Source organism: Rhinatrema bivittatum, chromosome 8 (assembly GCF_901001135.1).
Source record: "Rhinatrema bivittatum chromosome 8, aRhiBiv1.1, whole genome shotgun sequence".
NCBI classification, from domain to species: domain Eukaryota; kingdom Metazoa; phylum Chordata; class Amphibia; order Gymnophiona; family Rhinatrematidae; genus Rhinatrema; species Rhinatrema bivittatum.
In genome coordinates, this window is record NC_042622.1 from 111,024,769 (window position 1) to 111,050,116 (window position 25,348).

A 25,348-nucleotide genomic window follows, 5' to 3' on the forward strand; every position below is an offset into this window, starting at 1 on the left:
TTCTGCACATGTAACAGCTGAAATATTCTACTAGCATGAAGTTTTTGTTTAGGGATCTATAACAGCTTGACTTGTTTTCTTTTCCCAATAGGAGGTGTATTGGTGTTTGAGTCTGGTGTAATATTTACCGTGTTGCCTTTTTATAGCATTGTAACTCTTTGCATACCTGCAGTTAGTGCTATTTTAGTGTAGAGGTTTATTGTATTAAAATTGTAATTCAGTTTACCCAAGGCTTTCAGAGGTCCAGGCCCACACCCAACAAGTTTTGCAATAGGCCTACTGCCATGAGAACATAAGTGCCATGCTGGCTCAGACCAAAGGTCCATCAAGCCCAGCATCTTGCTGCTACCTCCCTGTGACAAGTGGTGGGTTTCCCTGAATCACCTGGTTAATAATTATGGACTTTTCTTCCATGAGCTTATCTTTTTAAATTCAGTTATGCTAGCTCTCATGATCCCATCTTCAGGCAGTGAATTCCATAACTTGATTGTGCATTGAGTGAAAAAAGAGACAATTGAGGCAGGATATGATTGAGGACTACAAAATTGCGAGTGGAGTAGAATAGGTAAATAAAGAACAGCTATTTACCCTTTCAAATAACACTAGGACTTGGGGATACTCACTGAACATTTCTTTGCTTTTGCCTATATTTAATTTTATCTGCCATGTAGATGCTCAGTTCTCTAATCTTGTAAAGTCCTCTGTAGTTCCTTACAATCTGCCTGAGTTTTAATTATCATGAATAATTGTGTATAATCTTCATATTTGTTCACTTCACACGTTGTTCCACTTTCTAGATCCTTAATGAACAAGTTGAACAGCACTGGTCCCAGGTCGGAGTTTTGGGGCACTCCACGATTCACCTTTTTTCCACTGGGATATCTGACCATTTAGCCCTGCTCTGTTTCCTGTCTTTTAACCAGTTACCAACCCACAACAAGACACCTCCTCCTATCCCATGGCTTTTTAATTTATTGAAGAGAAATATGAGTTCCATGTCTGTTTGGTTTTTTTTTGGCAGGGTTTTCTGGTTGGCAGAAAGCAGCATGTGTAAATATTATATACATGTTGTGATATTTTTACCTCTGAAGACTACTTTGGATATCCTTCTTCATGTAAAATTATATATAAATGTATAAATATTAATTGTGTAAGGCTGGAGGGGGGTGTAAGGCTCTTACACCAGCCCTGACTGCACTGGCTCCACATGGGAAAACAGGAGTCCATCTGGAGCTTGTGCTGCTTTAGGTCAGTGGCTCTTCCCATCCACACTCATAATTTGTTAGAGAGTGTGTGTGGGTGTAAGTCTTTCTGACACAGACACACACACTCTCTTTCTTGCTCAGACACACCCACATACTGAGAGCAACAGAATGTGTAATGTATTTGTTTTTGTTTCAGAGAGAGAGAGAGTGTGTGTGTGTGTTTGCCACTGACTGGTAGTGTGGTTGTCTCATTATTTGGCAACTGAATCAAGAGCTGATTGTTGGCAAGCAACTAACACCAGACCAGGAATCCAGAATATATATGAGAGATGTAACCAAACTTATGGGGAGCCAAATCAATTGCATAGATGGAAGAGGAGCTGCAGCTCTGTTTTGGTCTCTCCTGGTCTAGAGTGCACTCTACTACTTAGTTATTTAGGAAAAATGTGAAATCTGTGTTAGATATCTTTTGGCTCAATTTTGCCAGGTTCCAAGTCACATGATGTACCTGTCACGGAGTGAGCCTTTGGGAGCTGTTGAAACACGTGCTGTAGGGAAGGCACACGAGGAAGTCAGATTCCCCGTGAGTTGGTTCTGAAAGAAAATCCCCCCAGGCTGATACTTTCTTGCAATCTGCCCCGGCCATAGCTGTAACATCATCGTGCCCCAATTGGGTTGGGTAGCAGAGTGTTAAAGCCCCTGTGCTTCCCCACTCTCACACACACAGACACACACACATTCTACAAGCTCTCAATATCAATCAAAAAGCAAAGAAGGGACACTTCTCAGCTCATTGCTCAGATTGCACACCTGGATCTTGAGCCCAAGAGATTGAGAAGTATTTTACCTTACTGATCAGCTTTGCATTCAAATACTAAGTTTCACCCTTGCAAAAGGAAAAACAGAACTAACTGGGAAATAAAGGAGACACAATAACATAGTAATGATGGCCTAGCAAGTTTCTTATGGTAGTAACTGCCACTCCGTGCAGGTTACCCCATGTCTCTGTTAAGGGTAGTAACTGCCACTCCATGCAGGTTACCCCATGTCTTATGTTAAGAGTAATAATATTTACAATTAAAACCAAGCAGCTGTCAAACCCATAACAAATTACTGCTAGCAACAATTTTACGAGGTGAGCATCCCTTTTCATAATTAAGACAATGCTGCTTGACGTGCTTTGCTTATGGACTTGGCTGTAGAAGCAGCCCTGTGCATTTTGCCTAATGTCTGCATATCAGTACCCTAGACAGTAAAGAGAGAGAATCTTCAGTCCCAGACAGGATGATATTAAACAGGGTAGTGATAACACTTTGGTTCATGATGATGGCACCTCCCAAACATCTCTTATACTTGGATGGGCCTTCTAAATAAGTTATTTCTCTAAAGCTCACTGTAAGTCATTTGGAAATGCATCAGCGATTCCTGACCTCCCCCTCTGTCTCTCAGACATACTTCATTCCTATGATTCACAAATTAATTGTGTTTTCACTGGAAGGTGGGTGTGGGGTAGGGTCATTTTATAAGCCACGTGTCTTTTTCCTGACATTTCTTACAGCATTCTGTAATACAATGTTTGTCACTGAAACTTTGCCTTTTATTAAAGAAAACAAAACAAAAAGATTAGTACTTACTGTACACGATGGGGTTATTCATAGAAGAAAATGTTCTTCTGCAGAGCCAGAGATAAACAGGGCACAGACTGACCCTGCTGTATCACTACACTGTTTTGGGAGAGGCCACCTTTCAAGAGTGAGCTGGTGGTCCTACTCAGACAGCTACAATAGCCATGCTATGTGTGAGTTTTAGTGGTGTACACCTGGCACCTACGAACCAGACAGCTCAGCCATTCATAACAACTCTAGCACCTGCCTAATCTTCCCTTAAATAATCAAATCCTTTCACCGAATGTGCATGTTTGGTGAAAAGCTCACAGAAGAATTTACGTATAGTATGCCCTCCATGTCTAGCTGTCTAAACCATTTCTTCTAATGCCTGGAGCAGAAAAGCCAATTTGACTACCAAATTAACACTCAGTCAGTTGCCCCAGCATGTCCCCTTTATTTCAAAGCTTGCTTATAATGAATTGAAGTCTTTGACAAGATATGTTTATAGGAGCTACATTCTGCAAGACTAAACCCAGGTCATGATGCAAGTTTGTGGGCTTCCAGCTAGATTTATTTCTCTTTTATTTCTAATTAGCTGCCAGTTTTTACAGCTTTTTTAACCAACTGGCAATATGCACATTTAAATTAATATGTGCCGCCTAATAGTGTAAAGAGCCAGATGCATAAGCAAGTAAAAGTCCGCAATAAGAGAAGCTAAGGAAGTTAGATGGGGAAAGGACACATCTGCATGAATTTAAGAGTATAAAGGCAGGAAAAACTGGTTCTAGTAATGAGATGCATACAATGACAGAGAGCATAACATAGAGCAATAAAGAGGATGACTGCCGTAATTCTAGAATAAAGAGTTAAATGCTTGCCATGTAGAATTTGAAGTAGTTCTTAATGGCAGTAGCACATTTTCCATTGCCTTCAAATTGTGTCAATGTAATATTCTTGTTTCTTTCTTCCCTGGGTAGAACAGAAAAGGTTATGGAGTTGGTTAGGATGAAGGAAGACCCGAGGCTCATAGGAGTTCAAATTGGTGTAGTAGCTCTCTGTACTCCAGGGGAAGGCATAGGCAAACTGTCCTCCTACCCCAGCTGTTGAGTACTGCCCATCTCAGCTAGTTCTGAAATACAGTGAAAAAACATTTCCTTCCCATCTCCAAATGTGGTGATTGCATCAAATCCATGGTTGAGCAATGTTCTTGGAAACCTTTAAGTATACTTAAAAAATTGTGTAATTTACTTTTGTTGTAGCCATGCTTGTGTCCATTGGCAAATTGTTCCATGATTTTGCTACCCTGGAATAAAGAATCTTTCCCAAAGGGTGGTTGAATTTATTTTTCCTTTGCCCTGGATGATTCCTCTCTGGTTTTGTTAATTTTGGAGTAAAAAAGAGCATTTGAGATTCCCGTAGAGTTGATTGAGTGGGTATCGTGAAAGTACATGTTCCCTCAAATTAAACAAGAGTTGTGTGCCTGGTTTGTTCCCTGTAAAAACGTATGCAGTGCTGTGATGGTCCTGGAGAAAACTGGAGCTTTTACATCTTGTGGGAGAGTTTTGTGTTAAAATGAAAAATTCTGCAAAAATCTGCATATTTGTCAGAATAGCATAATATATTCATGGTCTTTGAGTAATATTTAAAAATGGAATACAAAGAAAAATTATTATTCAAAGATGCAGAATTCTTATTCCTTATCTTGCTCTATAAGTCCAGACGAATGGTTTATCTCTCCTTGCCAGCACACAGAGGCAGAGAACATACGGTAACTTTTTCTGTGACATCACTTGTACCTGCAGTATTCTTTCTCCAGCAGATGGTAGGACGTACTGGTGGTTCTGTCCTGCTGCTGTGATTTTGACAGCATCGCATGGTAGTGTTCTTGCCCTTTTTCTTGCAATCTAGTTCAGCCAAGCTAGCAAGCTTTGTTTAACAGCTTCTAGCCCCAGAGGGGGGCTTAAGTTAGAGCCGGGGGTGGGGCTGGGGGGGGTCAGTTTGACTACTCTTGAGAAGAATTCTCTAGCAGACTCTTCTCCCTCCCCCATCCTAACTCTTGTTGCCTCTTGAATAAAATATAAAAAGGAGGAAGCTTTGGAAGAAAGCTGAAGAGAACATTGCTGTCAGGCCTGCCTGGGGGTGATTTCCTGTATCGGGAGGTGGAGAGGGGGTGGGAGGGGGGGGGAAATTGAGTGTCTTCTGGATCTGAGCCTCTGTGCACTGCTTTTGCCTTGAGGGGTCATTTTTCAAGCTGGGCCGGGCCGATGGCAGATTAAGGCCATCGTTGTATGTCTTATTGGAGGCAGCACTCTTCTCACTCAACTGGTTGCCTGTGTGTGTATCTTAGGAGCAAGAAATCCAGCTTGGGGGAGCTGCTTAATGGCACTAAGCTGTCAGGTATGTGTTTGAAGCAATGGGGGAGGCCCAGCATGTCTACCTCAGAGAAGTTATCCCTAGAGTTCTTTTGTTTTTTTTGTACTAGGCCTTCTGTGCATTGCCTGGTGGAAAAGATAGATTTCCTAACATATGGCTAGATGGATTCAGGACCAATGGGTTATGCACCTCTACCTGCAGAGAACAATGTTGCAGTTGTAACAAAAGCATCAAGGCTTATTGGTTAAGGGTAGTAATCTCCAGGCCTTCTATTAAGGGTAGTAACTGCCACACCAGCAAGTTATCCCATGCACCCTTTTCTTCAATTCTGTCCTCTAGCCTTCAGGGATGCACAGTTTTTATCCCATGTCTGTTTTTATTCTTTGACTGTTTTTGTCTTCACTACCTCCTCTGGAAGGGCATTCTAGGCATCCACCACCCTCTCCATGAAAAAATATTTCCTGATATTAGTTCTAAGTCATCCTCCCTGAAGTTTCATTTCGTGACCCCTAGTTCTACTGATCTCTTTCCAATGGAAAGGGTTTGAAGTTCGTGAATTATTAAAACCTTTCAGGTATCTGAAGGTCTGTATCATATCTCCCCTGCACCTTCTCTCTTCCAGGGTATACATATTCAGATCCTTCAGCCTTTCCTCATAAGTCTTATAATACTGACCCTACACCATTTTTGTTGTCCTACTTTGGACTGCCTCCATCTCTTTTATCCTTTTTGAGATATGGTCTCCAGAAATGAACACAGTACTCCAGGTAATGTCTCACCAAGGACCTGTACAAGGGCATTATCACCTCCTTTTTCTTACTGGTTACTCCTTTCTCTATGCAGCCCAGCATTCTTCTCTTTTTAGCTATCACTTTGTCACACTGCGTCACCAACTTCAGATCTCCAGACACTGTAACCCCAAGATCCCTCTCTTGGTCTGTGCACATCAGTCTTTCATCCCCCGTGATATACAGCTCTTTTGGATTACCGCATCCCAGATGCATGACTCTGCATTTCGTGGCATTGATTCCCAGCTTCTCAATCTTTGACCGCTCTTCAAGTTTTAAGTCACTTTTCATTCTCTACTCCTTTAAGTGTGTCTGCTCTGTTGCGGATCTTGGTATCATTCATAAATATACAAACTTTACCTTCTATCTCTTCCGCAGTACAACTCACAAAGATATTGAACACAGCCAGTCTCAAAATTGATCCTTGTAGCATGCCACTTAACACCATTCTTTCTTCAGAGTAGGTTCCATTTACCATTACATGCTGTCTCCTGTCAGTCATCCAGTTTGTAATGTACTCCACCACCTTGGCGCCCACACCTAAGCTTCCATTTTATTCACAAGCCTCCAGGGCAGGACCATATCAAAAGCTTTTGCTGAAATCCAAGTAAATTACATCAATCATTCTTCCTCGATCCAATTCTCTAATCACCCGATCAAAAAAATCAATCAGATTTGTCTAACAGGATTTTCCCCTGGTGAATCCATGCTGCCTCAGGTCCAGCAATTTACTGAATTGTAGATAGTTCACTATCCTTTCTTTCAGCAGTCTCCATTAATTTTCCCACCACAGAGGTGAGGCTGACCGGCCTCTAGTTTCCAGCCGCTTCTCTGCTAGCACTCGTGTGAAGCGGGACAACTGCTCTTCTCCAGTTTCATGGTACCACTCCTGTTTCCAGGGATCTATTGGAAAAGGGTCTTTCAGCGGACCTTCCAGGGATGTACCTCATCTGGTGCCATGGCCGTGTCCACTTTCAGTTTTCCTAGCTCTTCCCATACATTCTCTTCTGTAAAAGGAGTTATGTCTACCCCATTCTCATCTACAGTCTTGTCAACCAGCAATGGTCCTTCTCTAGGGTTTTCTTTAGTGAACACCAGACTGAAGCATTTGTTTAATATTTCTTCCATTTTTTTGTCTGTCTCTACAAATTGCTCCTTGTTACCTTTCAATTTCACTATACCACTTCAGTCCTTCCTTCGTTCTCTGATATATCTCAAAAATGTTTTGTCACCTCTCTGCAATCCTTTCATCCACTTGACCTTTTCCTTTCTTGATTTGTTTCTTCATCTCCCTCAGTTTCACCAGGTAAATCTTTCCTATGTTCCTCTTTTTGGAATTTTTTATACTTCCTAAACATGGGGGAGGTGTTGGGTTTTTTTGGCCTTTATTTTTTCTTCCATCTCCTTTGAGAGCCAAATCATTTTCTTTTTCCTTGTACTTTCGTTTGAATTTTCTGACATATAGTTTTGTTGCTTTTGTAATAGCTCCTTTTAATTTGGTCCACTATTGTTCTACCTTGCCCATTTTCTCCCAGTCTTCTAGTTCTTCTTCCAGGTAAATCCTCATTTTGTCAAAGTTCATATTTTTGAAATTCAAAACTCGGGTCTTCATTTGACTTCTCTGTATCTTATTTGCAATATCAAACCATAACTCTGATGTTCACTGGTGCTCAGGTGGGTACCTGTCCAGACATTAGAAACATTATCCCCATTAGTGAGCACTAGGTTGAGTATCACACCCTCCTTTGTGTGTTCTATTTCCATTTGTTTGAGGAGAGCCCTTTGAAGGGCATCCACTGTCTCTCTACTTCTTGCAGATTCTGAAGAAGGGATACTCCAGTCCACATCCATCATATTAAAATCTTCAATGATCAACATGTCTCCTTTCTTTCCCACCTTTTGCATATCTTTCACCAGATCTCAATCCAGGTCTTCAGTTTGGTTTGGAGGCCTAAAGCCCAAGCCAGTATAAATGGAAAAACCATTGTCTAGTTTTAGGATATCCCATAATGCTTCTTCCCTACCCCACATCCCTTGCATTTTGGTTACATCGATAAGGTTTTTGACATAAAGTGCTACTCCTCCCCCTTTTCTGTCCTCTCTGTCTGGGGTGTAGGGTTTAAAAAAATATAACCCCTGTGATGGTTGAACCTGGATAACAGTTTCAGATGCCATATCTCAAATTTATATTTTAGATGGAACACTACTATTAAGTATTAAGATGTTATTTCCAGCATTTCCTGCATGGGGTGAAAGCTTATTTTCAAGGCCCTTCTCACTGCTTCATTTTAAGTCCCAATTGTATACAGCAGTGATAATCTCAGCCTAGATAATCCATACTGTCACAATTCAATGAAACATTTGAGAGTTTTTATTAGTTTCCAGTGTTTCTCTTTACTAATAAGATGCAATTGATGGAATAAACTCTTTACAGTTGATTTATTCACTTTACTTTATACAAGTGCTTTTTAGTAAGTTTGTGACCTCTTTCAGTCTTTCTTAAGTCAGATGTTAAAGCCAATTGATATAGTTTTTTAAGTTAATAACTTATCATAGTCTCTCTCATGTTCAAGATATTAAAACAATTTAATTTACTAATTAAGTTGATTTGGATCTTCCCTCCCATTGGATATAGAGCAAGTTAATAACTTCCCTCCCAATGCTGATTTATTTATTTATCTGATTTTTATATTCAGCTTTTTGGCAATTCAAAATAGATTACATTCAGGTACTGTAGTTATTTCTTTGCCCCCAGAGGCCTCACAAGCAAAGTTTGTACCTGAGACAATGGAGTTGCTCAAGGTCACAAGGAGCAGCAGTAGGATTTGAACCCTGGTTCAGAGTGCACTGCTCTAACCACTAGGCTTCTCTTCCACTTCCTTGGATGATCTCCAGACCCTCTTGAAGGAAAGGAAGTTCTCCAGTTTGATAGAAGAGCAAAATTAAGTAATCTTAACTGAGTCCCAAAGGATTGTGCACTCCCAACTTAAAAATATTTATCAAAGCTTAAAGAGTGGAGTGAGAGGGTGGAAAGAAACTCTCATCCAAAATAAAGAATTCCATGGAGGTTTAAGTTAAGTCAAAGCTCTTCTTGCTGTCTTCTCTAAAGCAAAACTAATCTACAAGGGTAAAATGGTGATCTTTCAGTATAAACCAACAGGACAGTTCCATTTCAGCCACTCCACATGGGGGAGCTATAAACCCACAATATTATCCTTAGGTCTGTCCCCACACCAATTGGTATATTCCTCTACCTAAGTATAGTAAGTAGAGGACTAACAGGATCCCTACAAAATCCAAAGCAGTTTGTTGTACTGCCCCACAGTAGGAATGGCACAGATGACTGCTGAAACTGTGCCCTGCTCTGTAAGAAGAGCTGAAGTACTTTGCAAAGTGAAATAGGAGACTTTCTATTTGTCCAAAAAATGCGTGTACGTGTGTTTGTGTTCTGTTCAAAAAAACTTTTTTCTGAAAGGTGGTTTTAATGAATTGTGAATTTATACTATTATATGTACTTTTGTATTTCTGCACTAAAATGATGGAATAAATAGTAAGAATAAAAGATATTTTTTGATTATTAGAAAAGTTTTTGTTCCTCATAAATAGAAGTGTGTATATATTTTTCTGTACCTGTCAAAAGGAAATGACTTCCTTCCTGCACCTTCAAATTATTTGTAAACCGATGTGATATGTAAATCGAACACCGGTATATAAAAAAAAAAATATATATATATATATGTACTTTTATTTTTTTTTGCAGCCAGGTGTGGGATGTAATTATATACTTTTTTTTGCCACAAAATATATGCATGTGTGTTTGTGGTGGCTGGGTTGGAGGGAAGCATGGAAGTCCTCCAAATCTAGTGGTCATTGAGCCCAACATTTTATTAAATCAGACTGGTCTGAGACCTTTCTCTGAATGGATCTGCTTCCTTCTGATATTATTAGGGCCTGAATTCTCCTCCATGCTTTGAAATGGGAGGGGGGGAGGGGTGCACCGGACCAGGCTTGCCCCAGACTTTAACCTCGGACTCTCACCCAGGTTTGATTTTCAAGATAACCAAATTTGCAAATCTGCCTGGTTCCTTATCTTGGAATAAAATGTATGCACATACAGTTAATGAATGAACCCTTCAGCGGACACCAATTTATAACAAAGGTCTTGAGCGGGGAAATGTCTAGAGCAATCCTATTTCTATGGTGCATGCCATATTCATAAAATTCTAAAATTTCATGCACCAGATGGAAAATGGGTATCCTTTCACTTTTTTCTCAGCATTCCTCCCCCCACCCCCACAACAGTGCAGTTTCTGAAATATCTCCAGAAGCCTGGATTGTTGCACTTCCAAAACAGGTGATCTCGCACAATGAGAAACACAAGGTCATTTAGCTGATGGGGCAATCATTGGGCAGGATTTAATTTCATTCCACACACCATTAAGTTTGTATCTTCACAGACAGCAATAAAGCCCAGATGACATAGCCACTATTTAAAGGATGAACAAAAAGATGTGATATAGAAACAAGCTCCTCCTATCTTGCTTCATATAAATTCAGTAACATTTGGCTATACTGCATAATTATTGTAGACTGCATAGACCTTGAGTTTTTCTGAATAGTTATTTAATTTCTATAATCCTTTTTCTTTGGAAAACTAGTTCACAAAAAAGTCAGCATTGGCAGTCTTCCTGCGATCTCCCTCCCGCAGGTCCACTCTGCAGCCCGGATCCCTGTGTTATGCGAAATGTCCGATTCCATATTCTTCGTCTTTTCTTTGCCACTCACACCTGGAGCGGCTCATTTGACCTTTCTATGCTTACCCTCTATCTATGTCCTTTCCTTGGTCTTCTTTCACTTAGACTGTCAGTGCTTTGGGAAGGAACTGCTCTACTTTCATCTGTTTTGTGATAGTGCTGTGTAAGTAAATGAGTTTTCTTTAACTAAGTTATTTGTGTTTTGGCATTCTCTCCATGCACTAGTCTCATCTCTGTCTAATCCCATTCATCCCTGTTAAGTTTATATTCCTGTTCTTGGGACACTGATCTCACTGTTTATGCCCAGAGGTCCCATTTACCAGTGCTTCTCAACCTTTTTTATTTCATGGCACACTTTCAGGTTTGTTCAGTCTTTGTGGCATACCAAACCAAATTTTACATGAAACTCGCCTCCCCCCCCCCCCCCTTTCCATCAGCAGGAGGAGAGTAGCACCTTTTACCTGTGTGTACCTCATTGGGCCAGCTTCAGTCTAACATCTGAACTTGTGGAACCAGCGGGTCATGCGAGATTACAGGGCCCCACACATTTGAACGTCAGGTTGAAGCTGGCAAAGGAGTTGCATGCAAGTAAGAAGTGCTGCTCTCTTCCTGCCAGTGGGAAGGAAGGTAAAATTACCAGAGTTCTGGTGGATGAATTTAGGGCACTTGTTCTCTTTAGCACTAGTAGTGAGTGAGCAGTTTATTTTGGTGGTTGGGGGAAAGTCTGGTGGATTGGCCCCATGGAAAATTGTACTAAACTACTCTCAAAATATACCTAAAAGCACATTCTTTAAGATTTGTTACCACAAAACATTTTTGAGTCCAATACAAAAGCCTAGTGGATATAACCCTTATCTACAAAAAGGACCACTACCACTGTTCTATTAAGGGAACAACCTAACAAACTCACCTAGAACAATATAGTCTGAAAGCTACTACACTACTGGTTAAACTTCATTACATTTTATAACAAGAGTTACTTTATTACATCAAAAAATGTTTTTATTACAAAATATTATTGTATAATGGTGAAATACAAAACCTTCTAATCTTGATTTAAAGTGTCAAACAAAATATACCTCCTAATAAAATCCTCCATACACATACTATGTTGGACTCACACAACCCACTCAACACATCACTCACACACCCCTAAGACTAATCTCATAACTGACATAAACAACTCCAAATGTTTGGTAAAGACCATTAAACAGGCACCAATACCCAGAACATACTCTGTAATATCTAATTTTTCATAGTTATATAAGAAAACTCCCAGTATATATGGTGTCCAAAAGAATGCACTTAGCTTGTATAGAGCTGCAAAAGAGTCCAGCATGATAGATATAAACAAAGTTGCAGGTGAAGAATATTAAATAATCCTGAAGCCACCTCAAGGTCTATAGTTGATCATACATAATGAGGAGATGTTCACTTTTTCTTCATAGAAAATGATGTTCTTGAAGCTGCTGCAAAGCTACTTCATAAACAGTATTATTTCCTAAAGCCGCTTTAAAGCAACAGGAAGAGAATTAAGGCACTCGGTTCAAATCTATGGTACTGCTGTATATCCACCACTTTGCTGGTCATACCATTCACTTCCCGAATCTGTAAACCCTTTATCATGGATATAGTGCCTTAAGCTCTCAAGTTTTAAACAATATTAGAGCATCACACAGTCTAAAAGTGTCTCCCGACGCTGCAACATTTTGGCACCAAAGTCATGCCTGTATCCAGGGGAACTCTTGTTACTTGGCGTGGAAAGGTTCTTGCTGGTAACTAGGTACTATCAAGCTAGGATGAGAGAACATTGTAGAAATCTCATCTTTGTGAGACTTTCCTCACTCCAAATGACGTCAAATCTTCACCGAGGTGTACTGTGCTGTTCGTACATCTCCTGTAGTGATATAAATAGTTGAATACTATGAAGGCCTTATAAAGAGGCTCTCTCTCAAAAATGAATGATGTTAAAAAAAAAAAAAAAAAAAAGCTAATTTTTAAAAAATTTGCATTTGTGCCACACACTACCAAATCCGCCCGGATTTAGGCGGATTTAGGCGAGCAGGGCTCTGAAAATCCGCCCCTATGTTGTTAACGCCATAACACATTTTGATGAATGACCTTGATAGTTTGAAGCATATTACTATTACATGATTGAAAAAACTAACTTAATCACTTATTGTCAGCCTGGGAGAATGATACAGGTGAGTTCAGCAGAGATCATCCAGTATTTTATTAATCATCTGGATCAGTGCAAAGAGAGTGTGTGTGTGTGTGTATATATATATATATATATATATATATATGTATATATATATATATATATTAACTCTCTTGTTAAAACATATATGTACATATGTATATAATTCTCGTATTATCTCCTCCAACTTTGTTCACCCACCCCCTGTTAAAAAATGATATTATTGTAAAGCTTGTTGCTAAGTTATGTTACATTGTGAACCGAGGTGATGTTTTGCAAACGTGCCTTGGTATATAAAAAACCCTTAAATAAATAAATAAATAAATAAATAAATATATGTGTATATATATATATATATATATATATATATATATATATATATATATATATATATATGTGTATGTGTATAGGCTCAAGATGATACTAATTTGGGAAGAGTTATAAGTACTTGGAATTTTAAAATGATCTTTACATTTTGGTATCATGGCCATTCATAAACAGAAGAAAATAAAACAAGGAGAAATCTGAGGGGGATGGGAGGCCCCTCATATATATGAATATAAAATGCAAAAATGACTGGCTGGGCCCTAGCATTCTGGGTGTTACAGCAAACTACAAATTAATATGAATAGCTTTCTTTATAACAGTACTGTATTTCTAGCATCTTGCTGAAATGTGTGACACAGGAATATTACATATAAAGTGATTTTCCCGCTATATTCAGCATTGGTAAGGCCTTTGATATAGTGCATCCAATTTTGGGCCCCACGCACAGAATGGATTTAATGAGATTGGTGAAAGTAACAAATGATTAAAGGCCTAGATATATGGCCTCTGTATTTTTTTAAAACTTTGCAGGCATACACATACAGTACCACATATTTATATGTGGTACTGTATGTGTACATACATATTAGGAACACAATTCAAGACAGAAAAATGGAGACAAAAAAATACATACAAAACATGTCGTCACTTATACTCTCCTTTGTAATTTGACTACCACGTTTTTCCTTAGTGAAAATGGTATCCCTACTGTATTTACTATTTATGTATTTGAAAATTGTTATCAAATTAACCCTGGGTCTTCTTTTTTCCAGGTTAAATAAAGCTATCTCCTAAAAAGCGGAGGGGCACAATCCTAGTCCTCCAGGGTCAAAGATGGATTTGGTTTTCCAGTTAGCTGAGCTATGCAAATTATGTATTTATTTATGAACATTTGATATTTTGCCTTTTCTCAAAGTTGGTCTCAAGCTGGATTACAGTACATTTCAATGAACAGAGGCAATAGAACAGTTTACAGTCAAATTAGAATTTGCAATTAATGAAGCATTGGGATCCAGTCTGGATGTGCTGTTTCCACTCTTAAAAGCTCCAGACTTGGCGAAAATGACAGGCACCTACTGTAGATGCTTCACTGACCATTAGCGTGCGTTAAATATGACTGATACACGAAAAATCTGTGCTTGAGTCCTGAATAGAAAGTTGTAGCCCCTGAGGCAGCCACTTGAACAGTGGCGAAACTCGGCCAGAGTCGGGCATTTTAATACGTCTCCACCATAATAAACATTTTAAAAGGACATCCGGCATCTATCAAGCTAACGCAGTGCCACCCAAGAAAGAAAGGATGTATGTGGTTTTAATCTGGTTGCACTAGAATATAGCAGTCTGCAGCTGGATGTGCATACGGCACTGGTTTATGAACCCATGGCAATGTTTGGGGTCCCTCATAAAGCGTGGGGATAGTGGTTGTTCAGAGAGCAGTCTAGTGGTGGCAGGTGACACCTGGGGAGGTGGAGTTGTTGGTCTCTGTGCGGGGTCTTGCTTTAGAGCATCTACATTGACTGCTAGTTTCTCCAGGGCCACAGTGACCTCATTGAGCACTTGTTGCTGCTCCTGTAGGCACTGTGCCAAGCTTGGTATTGCTTGTAGCAAAGCCTGAGCCACTGCGTCCATGGCCTCAGCAAACTGTTAGAGTTGGGGATGCTTGTGCTGGAGTGAGGTTGACACCACCTACTGGGAAGACCCAATAGGTCCTCACTGCCAACTGATGGAAGACAATTCAGAAATTTAGCTGCGGCTCCTTTCCCCACGGGCTGAGCCTTTCGGTTCTGGGGGCCGGAAAATCTTAGGTGAGTGTCTCTGGCGAAGACTAAGAGGTTCCAAAGTCAGGCTGTGGTTGAGGCAGGCAAGAAGAGTCAGGTCACAGGCTATGATCAAGGCAGGCGGCAGACAAGGGTGGTCAGGTCACTGGCTACAGTCAAGATAGGCGGTAGACAGGGAAGGTCAAGTCACAGGCTATAGTCGGTATTGGGAGTCAGTCTAAGGGAGGAAAGGCAAGGTTGAAGAGATGGAAGGCTGGATGAGGCTGAAGATGAAGATAAGGCAAGACTGAAGACACAGAGTGAAGAAGCAGCAACTCTCACTACCGGAAGGGTAGTTGACTTGCTGCTGAGGCAGTGAGGGAGAGGCAGAGGAGGCTCTTTATAGGGCTAGATGGGTGATGTCTTCTGAGGGTGCCATTGGCCTTTTTCCTGCCACAGGCTCTTTAAATCTGCCCGGGTATGGTGCTTCAGAATGAAGCAGGAGCAGCAGCATCTGGCTGCATGTTGCCAGTGTCCTGCTGTACTTCAGGGGGATGGGGGGCGGCATGAGGTGAGTGAGCCAACAAACGTAACAAGTGCCATCAATGCCTCCCTGTTTATGAGACGAAGTGAATGCAGATGTATCTAATGTACATTGATTTGAGATTTTCTGAAATCTGTCTGCGACCTAGGAGAGCAAGGTTGTACACCCCTGCTCTAAAGGAGGTGGATATATTAAGCCTGGAAAAGGCGGCTTCAGGGGTAATTCTACAACAGTCTTCAGATCCATAAATGGAGATTACAGTAGGGTTCAGTCTTCACTGATGAAAGAAACAATGGGGCTGATGCAATAATAGTGCCTCAAAAGCGGGCGCTCAGTGTTGAGAGCATGCTTTTTAATGCATGCCCAGGCACCTCTCCTGGGTGCGCGATGCAAAATTTAAATGAGTGGTTGGGCTGCCAAGGAGGCACTAGGGTTGACTGCGTGCCCCTAGTGCTTCCTTGGCAGCGGGCGCCCAGGAGAGATCAGCTGTCCACAGGTTAGGAAAGTGGTCGCTTAATTTTACGAGCGTCCGTTTTCCTAACCACTGCACAGACATGGGTTAAGAAAATGGATGCTCGTTAACTGAAGGTCTGTTTCCCTAACATGACCACTGGCGTTTTCTAAAAATTTTTTTTGAAACTTTTGGTTCCTCTGACTTAATATTGCCACAATACTAATTCGGAGGATGTACAGAAAAGCAGTATTTTCTGCTTTTCTGTACAACGTTTTGGGCTGCTCAGAAATGAATCTTTTCTTTGCTGTCGCTAAGTTATATACCATCGCAACGGTTTACATTAATAGCCTTATCAACTTACATGTGATGAGCGCTATTAGTTTCGCAGCTCGTTGGACACGCGTTGTGGATGCACTAATTACCTTCTAGCATAAGGGGCTGAGGACTTGCGTCCAAAACACGTGACCGACCATGGGTTAAACAGTGAGCTTGGCTCACATTGTTTTGCATCAGCCCCAATGGTCTTAAATTAGTGTAGGGGTCTGTGAGGTGATATAAGACCCTTTTTAACCCTACGGGTAGCCAAGCACTGGAAGAAATTACAGAAGAGGGCTAGGGATATAATCTGTTAGAGATTTTTAAGAGCAGGTTATACAGACATTTATGTAAGGTGATTATATACTTGCCGGGGGCAGAGAAGTAGACTAGATTATTGGTTTTCAGCCTGGTTATCGAGGACCACCCAGTCCTTGAGGACCCCTGGGTCAATGTGGTTTAGGGGGTTACCCACATATGAGATATTTGCCCACATTGTCTCCATTTTGTGCAAATACTGTATATCTCTTACAAATGTAAGTAGCTATCCTGAAAAATTAGACTGATTTGGGTGGTCTTGAAGGACTGGGTTGAGAATCTCTGGACTTTCCATTCCCTTGAAGCCCTTTCCAGCTCTCTCTTTCTATGACAATATGATTGCAGTATGCTTCGTGTAACAATAGCTTAGGCCCAATGCCAAAGAAGCACGGTTGCCAGCTGGCCAGCAGAAATTAACCCAAGCTGATCCTGTGCTGGTTTTACCCCATTGCTTCCATGGATTTATTATTCTGGTTAGAGCAGATGAGCAAAAGATGTATGGTAGCATTATGCCATTACATCTATAATAGAAGTAAATATATATTGCTTGTACTAAATTGGTAATTTAGGATGGGAAATATATCATTCACGTGTGGAGGTCTTGTAAAAATGTGTTTTGGGGAATGATGGTTGTTAATCATGAAATGGTGCCTTTTTGTTTTGGAAATCAAAGTAAGTGTTAAATCTCAGACATGACAATGCATTTATTATTGTTGAATTATTGTAGATGCATAGTGCAGTCATAAAACTTTGCTGTAATTGGTATTATAGGGATTTACCTCAATATGGACAGAAGCAATGGCAGTCCTACTTTGGACGAACATTTGATGTTTACACTAAGCTCTGGAAGTTTCAACAGCAGCACAGGTAATAAAGTGCAGAAAGATAGCTTAGTTTCTTTCTTATTTTTCACTTTCATTTTTTCTTTCCTTCCATTGTACTTTCCTTTCCTCTCTCCCTCCCTGCTGTGCCAGTCTTTGACTCTACATTAGCTTACAGTGTGGCATCTCTAGAGTTTGATAAGATGTACCCTGTGATATGCATTTCCTTAATATTATTTCACTTTTTTATGTTTTAATAATGTGGAAATGTATCAATGGAAATTTAATTTTTATTAACTTTTGCAGTGTCTCTTCATTTTAACATGTACAGTATTTAAGTAAAAACTTCTCACCACTCCAGTCTATATTCACAACGCTTATTAGCAGAAGATACAGGCTCTGGTCATTCACATCGGTGTTCTTTATCTATATCTATCTGAACTACTTCAGCCTTAATCACAACCTCTCTACTGGGATATTCTAACTTCCCTGTTTTGCAAGTATCCTTGGAAGATTCCTTCTTCCGAGCCTTGCGCTTCTGAGTGACTCCCTGTTTTTCCCCCATGATCTAGTTTAAAAACTCCTTTCTCCTTTTTAAATGCCAATGCCAACAAACAGGCTGAACTCTGAAGTCTCAATGCGTGGATGAGAGAATGGTACAGGGAAGGGGGCTTTAGATTTGTTAGGAACTAGGAGCATTCTGGGGAAGGGGGTAACCTGTTCTGATGGAATAGGATCCACTTTAACCAGATGGAACCCAGCTGCAGGCACTAACATTTAGAAAGGAGATAGGGCAGCTTTTAAACTAGACCATGGGGGAAAGCTGATAGTCACTCAGAAACATATGGCTCAGAGGTAGGTATTTTCCAAGGATGCTTGCAAACAGGGAAGTTAGAATATCCCAGTAGAGAGGTTGTGGTTAAGACTGAAGTAGCTCAGATGTACATAGATAAGTCATACAGATGTAATGACTCTACACTACCTGTATCTTCTGCTAATAAGCAAGTTGTGAATACAAATATAAGCAAAAAAACATACTTTAAAATGTCTGCACGTGAATGCCAGAAGTCTAAATAGTAAGATTGACGAGTTAGACTGTATAGCATTATACAAAAATATAGATATTAGTGGCATTTCATAGACATGGGGGATGGAGGACAATCTATAGGACACTCTGATGGCAGGGTATAAATTATATTGACGTGTCAGAGCAGATCAGATTGGCAGAGGGATGACACTATATATAAAAGATGGCATAGAATCAAACATGATAAAAGCCCTGCAGGAAATAATACACTATGGAATCCTTTTGAATAGAAACTCCATGTGTGACAGAGTATAGCAGAGTATAGTCTGCTCGGCCAAGATGAAAAACAGTTGAAATGCTAGTTGAAATTAGAGGAGAAAATATATTTAGAAACACAATAGAGATTTCAATTACCTCAATATTGACTGGGTCAATTCTGAGGTTAAGATCTAGATGCCATAAATGACTGCTTCATGGAACAGCTGGTCCTAGAACAGATGAGGGTTATCTCCTTTAGATCTAGTCCTTAGTGGACCTGGTACAAGGGGTTACTGTGGTGGGGCCACTAAGCAATCGCAGTCATAGTGCAATCAAACGGACAATCACTGGAGAGATATTATTAAGTAAAACTATTGCAGAGGCATATAACTTTAAAAAAAAGAAGACTATGACAGAATGAGGAAATTAATTAGGAAAAATACCCAAAAAGGTTAAAAGCTTGCATGAAGCTGGACATTATTTAAAAATACAATCTTGAATACCCAGATTAAATCTATTCCATGCATTCAAAAAGGTTGAAGGAAGACAAAACGACAGCCGGCATGGTTTAATGGTGAGGTGAAAGAGGCAGTTATAGCTTGAAAGGGCATTGTTCAAAAAATTGAAAGCAGATCCAAATTTTGAAAATAGACAAGAGCATAAACATTGGCAAGTTAGATATAAAGAAATAGTAAGACAGGCCAAAGAAGAATTTGAGACGAAACTGGTCAGAGAAGTGAAAATTTATAGTAAAAACATTTTCAAGTACAATCGAAGCAAAAACCCTATGAGGGAGTTGGACTACTAAATGACTAAAGGGTGCTCAAGAAGGACCAGGAAATTAGCAGAAAAACTGAATGAATTCTTTTTGCCTCTGGCTATACTGAGAAAGATGTTGAGAACATTCACACACCAGAACCATTCTTCAGTGATGATTCTGAGCAACTTAAACAAATGTCTGTGTTAATGAAGATATAATAGATCAAACTGACCAGCTAAAGAATAACAAATCACCAAGTCTAGATGGCATCCACCTCAAGAGCCCTAAAAGAACTAAAACATTAATTGTAAACCTGTTACTAGTAGTCTGTAACCTATCATTTAATACGGCCACAATATGAGTACTGGTGGGTGGCCAATGTAGCACTAATTTTTAAAAAAGTTTCAGAGATGATCTAGAAAACTATGGACTGGTAAGCCTGATGTCAATTCCAGGAAAAATTATAGAAGCTAGTCTTAAAACAGAATCTTTGGCCATATGTAGACAAGGCTTAATGGGGTAGTGTCAACATGGTTTTAGCAAAAGGGGACCAAATCTATTAGATTTTTTTCAAGTTGTAAATAAACATGTAGTTAAAGGTGAACTGGTTAATATAGTGCATTTGAATTTTCAGAAGGCATTTGACAAAGTCCCCAGAAAGAGACTGCACAGGAAATTAAAAAGTAATGGGATAGTAGGCAGTATCCTATTGTGAATTGGTAACTGGATAAAAGACAGAAAACTGAAGGGTAGGAATAATGGTCAGCTTTCCAAATGGAGAAAGGTCATTAGTGGAGTACCTGTGCTGTTTAATATATTCATAAATATTCTAGGAAAGGAAATGACGAGTGAGGGGATCAAATTTGCAGATTACATGAAATTATTCAAAGCTATTAAAACAGCAGCAAATTGTGAGGAACTTTAAAAGGACCTTATGAGACTGGGCATATGGCAGATTAAATTTATTGTGGAAAAGTACAAAGCGATGCACATAGGAAAAAATAATCCTTTTTACAGGTACACAATGCTGTCTTCTGTATTGGCAGTCACTACCCAGGAAAAGGACTTTGGAGTCCTTGTGGATAATATACTGAAATTCTCAGCTCAGTATGCAGCAGCAGTCAAAAAAAGCAAATAGAATGCTAGGAATAATCTGAAAAAAAAACCAAAACAAAACTGAAAATATCATTGCTTCCATACTGATACATGGTGTGACCACACCTTGGGATAGATCCTACAAATTTGTGCACAGGCGTTCTTTTGTTCGTGCACCAGGCGCAAACAAGAGTACGCGGGATTTTAATAGATACGCGCATAGCCGCGCATATCATTTAAAATCCGGGATCGGCATGCGCAAGGCTGTGCAAAATCGGCAGCCTGCGCACACCGAGCCGCGCAGCCTGCCTCCATTCCCTCTGAGGCCGCTCCGAAATCGGAGTGGCCTCGGAGGGAAGTTTCCTTTCACCTCCCCGCACCTTCCCCTCCCTTCCCCTACCTAACCCACCCCCCCCAGCCCTACCTAAATCCCCCCCCTACCTTTGTTGCACAAGTTATGCCTGCCCGAGGCAGGCATAACTTGCGCGCGCCGGGCCAGCTGCCGGTGCACGATTCCCAGGCCCGGGAGCCATTTTGGAGGCCTCGGCCATGCCCCCAAAACGCCCCGGGCTGGAACCACACCCGCGGCCCCGCCCCCAAATGATGCGCCACCGCGACACGCCCCCCAACACAACCCCCCCCAGGAAAGCCCCGGGACTTACGCGCCTTCCGGGGCTTGTGCTCGCCGCCGAGCCTACTCAATATAGGCTCGGCGCGCGCAGGGGGAACTTCGGGCAGGTTTTCGGGGGGTAAGCGCGTATCCCTTTGAAAATCTGGCCCCTTGAGTATAGTGTGGCGTTCTAGTTGCCTTATCTTAGGAAAGGCATAGCGGAACTAGAAAAGGTGCGGAGGAAGGTGACAAAAATGATAAAGGAAATGGAATGGCTCCACTATGATGAGAGGCTGCCCAAGTTAGGGCTTTACAGCTTAGAGAAGAGATGACTGAGAAGGGACATGAAAAAAGTTTATAAGCTCATCAGTGGGGTGGAATGGGTAAATAGCTAGCTATATCTTCAGGTATTAAAACAAAGTGATATTTGACTCTAACAATCAACAGATTTAAAACAAATCATAGAAAGTACTTTTTCACTCATCACACAATGAAGCTGTGGAATCTGTTGCCAGATGATGTGGTCAAGATGCCTAGCATAGTAGTATTTAAAAGATGTTTGGTCTAGTTCCTGGAGGAAAACGCCATAAAACATTATTGGTCAGGTAGACTATTGAAAGCTATTGCTATCCCTAGGTGTGAATAACAAGAAATAGATCTACTTTTTGGGATCTGTTAGGTATTTGTGACCCGGACTGGCCACGGGCTTGATGTATCTTGGTTGACCCAGCATTTATGTTCTTATCTTCTCCCTTGAAACAGGCAGGTGCTTGACAACAGATATGGCCTTAAGCGATGGCAGATTGGGGAGATTGCTTCTAAGATTGGGCAGCTCTACTACCACTATTAGTAAGTAAACAAGGTTGCAAATTACTCCCTGTTCTCCAACAGAGTTGCACAGCATCAGCATGGCCCCCAGTGCTGAGTAGCTGGGAATGCAGGCAGTCCAGAAGATGTCAGTTTGCTTTGCTGGCCAAATACACTGTTCATAAACTGCCTTGGAGTTTACAGCATAGTAAGAATCATTTTCCAACCTTCAACTTGATTGGTTGAAAAGTGGTTCAGTGTTAGGGCTTGTTACCAGACCTTGTCTACTTTCCAGGTCTTGCTAGAGATTTTGGGCATGATTCATCAGGTCTTTTCCCATAGACACAGTATGGGAGAAAAAATCTTAATGAATCAGGCCCTATGAGGTCTATATTCAAATGATTTGTCTAGCTAACTTTCAGAGTTAGCAGGATAAATATTTGGGGTTGAAATTAGCCCCCCAATATATGGGTAAATTTTGTTTGGGTGAATCATTGCTTGCAAAATAAAATAATAAAATAAGGTAGTGCTGGAAGCATTCCCAGAGCATGGCAAAAGTTGTATGGTTAATTCTGGTCAGTGAAGTCATTGTCCTAAAGTTACATGGCTCACTTTATCCAGAATTATATAAGAATTCCATAAATGGACCAAACGGTCAAAGAGTGACCATCGTAGAAATGCCAAACACAGCAAACAATGACTGCCATAATTCATGAAGCAAGATCAATTACAATCATTGGTCAATGCACAGCCTTAGTTTTCAAGCTAATTTTTTTTTAAAACTTGCAAATAAAATTCTTTCAGGGTCATTTATCTAAGCAACATCCTATGTATTAGGAGGTTTTCCACATTTTTGCCTATTGTCACTTTATCCAGATACATGCAGCGGCACTTTTAGCCAGATAAGTGCCACTGCATATTCGGATAAAGTTACCCAGGTAAGTTTCTTGTTCAGCGGGTTTTTGAATATGGACCTTTATATGCCCATATAGTTGATAAAATGTTCAAGATATCTGAAAGATTCACTGGCAACTCTAAAGGCGTTATCAGCAGCGGCGGATTCACGATGTCGGACCGGCCCGGGAATTCGCCACCCAGGCCGGCCCAGGACACATCACGTGGTATGCCGAGCGTGGCTCTATCACGGCCACGCACGGCAGACCACCTGACTGGAGCGATCGGCCCACCAGGGGATGCCCGATCCCCCGATAGACCAATCCGCCCCTGCGTATCAGCCAGACTAACAGAGCGTCAGCACCCTGGAAATTGCAGGGAAGAGTGGCATGTACCATGCAGACTGGCAACCCTTCTTGTGGCTGCAGGTGTCCCATTTCCTGCCTTCTGTGGTGTGGCACACTGAGCTAATGTGTTTCTTCCACAGCCTGCGCACATCTGAAACCAGCTACCTGAACGAGGCATTTTCTTTCTACTCTGCAATACGGCAGAGATCCTACTACTCCCAGGTCAATAAGGAGGACAGGTGAGAGGGCATTGATCTTGTCATTTTACAAGCATTAACTCAGCTCTCATACAGCATTGGACAGATAATCAGAAATAGTCTGAACTTGGAGGATTAGCTAATGTGCTGAAAGCTGCACATGTTTTATGGAAGATTCAATGGGAACATTTTAGTGATATTGTCACTTAATTCTCTGATCTCTAAATTAAACTCTGAGTCACTGGAGGAATGTTATGAGATCCCTAGAGGTCATTTGATGAAATTTAATAGCAATAAATCCTGTAACTGATGATCTGTGTTCTCAGTAGCTGTTGTCTTTAGTGTTGTGAGGAATTTTTGTAGTAGTGTTGAGAGATGTGAGGATTACTCAGTCGGACTGAAACAAACTGAGCAAAAATGCAGAGCAAGGAAAATAATTATTTTCCTGTGTTTTTGAGTTTATCATATTTATGTGATGTCCTGCGATAGCTCACTGGTGCTGCTGCATTCATCTGGGAAATATAGGTATGCTCATCGAAGTACTGAAGCTCCTTGTGCAGTGTGGAAGATGTTACACAAACATTTAGAATTTGAAAGTGGGGACATAAGTCCTGGGCAATATAGAGGAGAAATAGTATTGTATTAGCAGAGTAGCCCAGTGATTGTACAGTTAGCTGTTAGGACATGGACATCCAAGTATTAAATCTTGCAGCAGCTGCATTCTGTGTGACCTTCAATGAGCCGGCTAACCTCCGAGGGACTTGAGTAAGGGCACCCAAGGTCTTAAAACAAACACATGGATAAAGGTGCACTTAAAAACTGTAACAGTGTTTCATAAAGATTCATCACTTCTGTAAGAATTATATAATTCATATTAAGGTTTTATAATGTCTTGTTTCTTTTTGTGAGTGGTGGTAGTGATGATGGTGGACATTTAAACACATGCTTGGTGCCTTGGGACAGGCTGCTTCACTTTTTAATGGGCTTCTTTTCATGTGCTGCCCACATTATTGGAAGTATTCTTATTGGAAGAATACTGGAAGGACTAAATCCACAAAATGTGTATCATAACCTATTCCTTCGTAACTAGAAATGCTTTCCTTTTACCTTCTCAGGCCGGAATTGGTAGTTAAGAAGTTACGTTATTATGCAAGGTTCATCGTGGTTTGTCTTTTACTCAACAAGATGGATGTTGTCAAAGACCTTGTCAAGGTAAATCTGTCACAGCTAGATTTCGGAAGTCTCATATTGTCCCTTCTCTGTGCCATTATAAAGCACTGAGTACCACAATGCAGTATCTTTAGATATAATAATAAATCTGCTCCTATCTAAAGTTTGATGTAGTCCTCCATCTGGTTTCCTGTTTCACATTCTGTTCATCCAGTTTATTGAGCCCATTTTTAATTCAGGTTCTGTTAATCCAGTTCTTCTTTCGCCCGTCAGGACTAAACTCAATTAGTGATTTCTCTAATAAATTGCTTCAGGCAACCAGCCATGCAGGACTCATTATGTATTGTAAATGAAAATGGCCAGCTCAGTATGGCCAGTATATCCCAGTTGGTTGCTGTAGTTGCCCATTGTGTACCTCGCTGGCACATCCCCCCCCCCCCCCCCAATTGGAATAGCTCTGGAAAACTTGTATTCTCAGTACTGGAAAGAAAAGTCAGCACTGCAGAAAGAACCAGCAATAGATTTTGAGCAGGTAGGTAGTGAACATTGTTTGGTTGTATTTTAAGGACTGTTAGCTGATCTAATGATCCTCTGTAGACTGTGGTACCTTTTAGTGATACTTCTGAATCAGGGACCTGTGTGTTCTGGAAAGCTCATGTACTATACCAGTGGATCTCAACCTTTTTTCTGTCGGGACACATCTGTTGGTTCTCACATGCG

At 40.7% G+C, this 25,348-nt stretch overlaps 1 protein-coding gene across 4 annotated transcripts in view; it reads left to right on the plus strand.

The window, feature by feature from the left end:
• The window catches only part of SCAI (suppressor of cancer cell invasion), a 340,491-nt gene that overhangs the window by 206,785 nt on the left and 108,358 nt on the right, over positions 1-25,348 (plus strand). For all 4 annotated transcript variants that reach the window (XR_003858238.1, XM_029612831.1, XM_029612830.1 and 1 more), the window contains exons 3-6: positions 17,414-17,509; positions 21,976-22,062; positions 23,402-23,500; positions 24,574-24,670. Coding sequence is in view for 3 of the 4 variants with exons in the window: in XM_029612831.1 (XP_029468691.1) it covers positions 17,414-17,509; positions 21,976-22,062; positions 23,402-23,500; positions 24,574-24,670 (379 nt within the window). In the remaining variant the exon portion in view is untranslated. The remainder of the gene's footprint in view (positions 1-17,413; positions 17,510-21,975; positions 22,063-23,401; positions 23,501-24,573; positions 24,671-25,348) is intronic.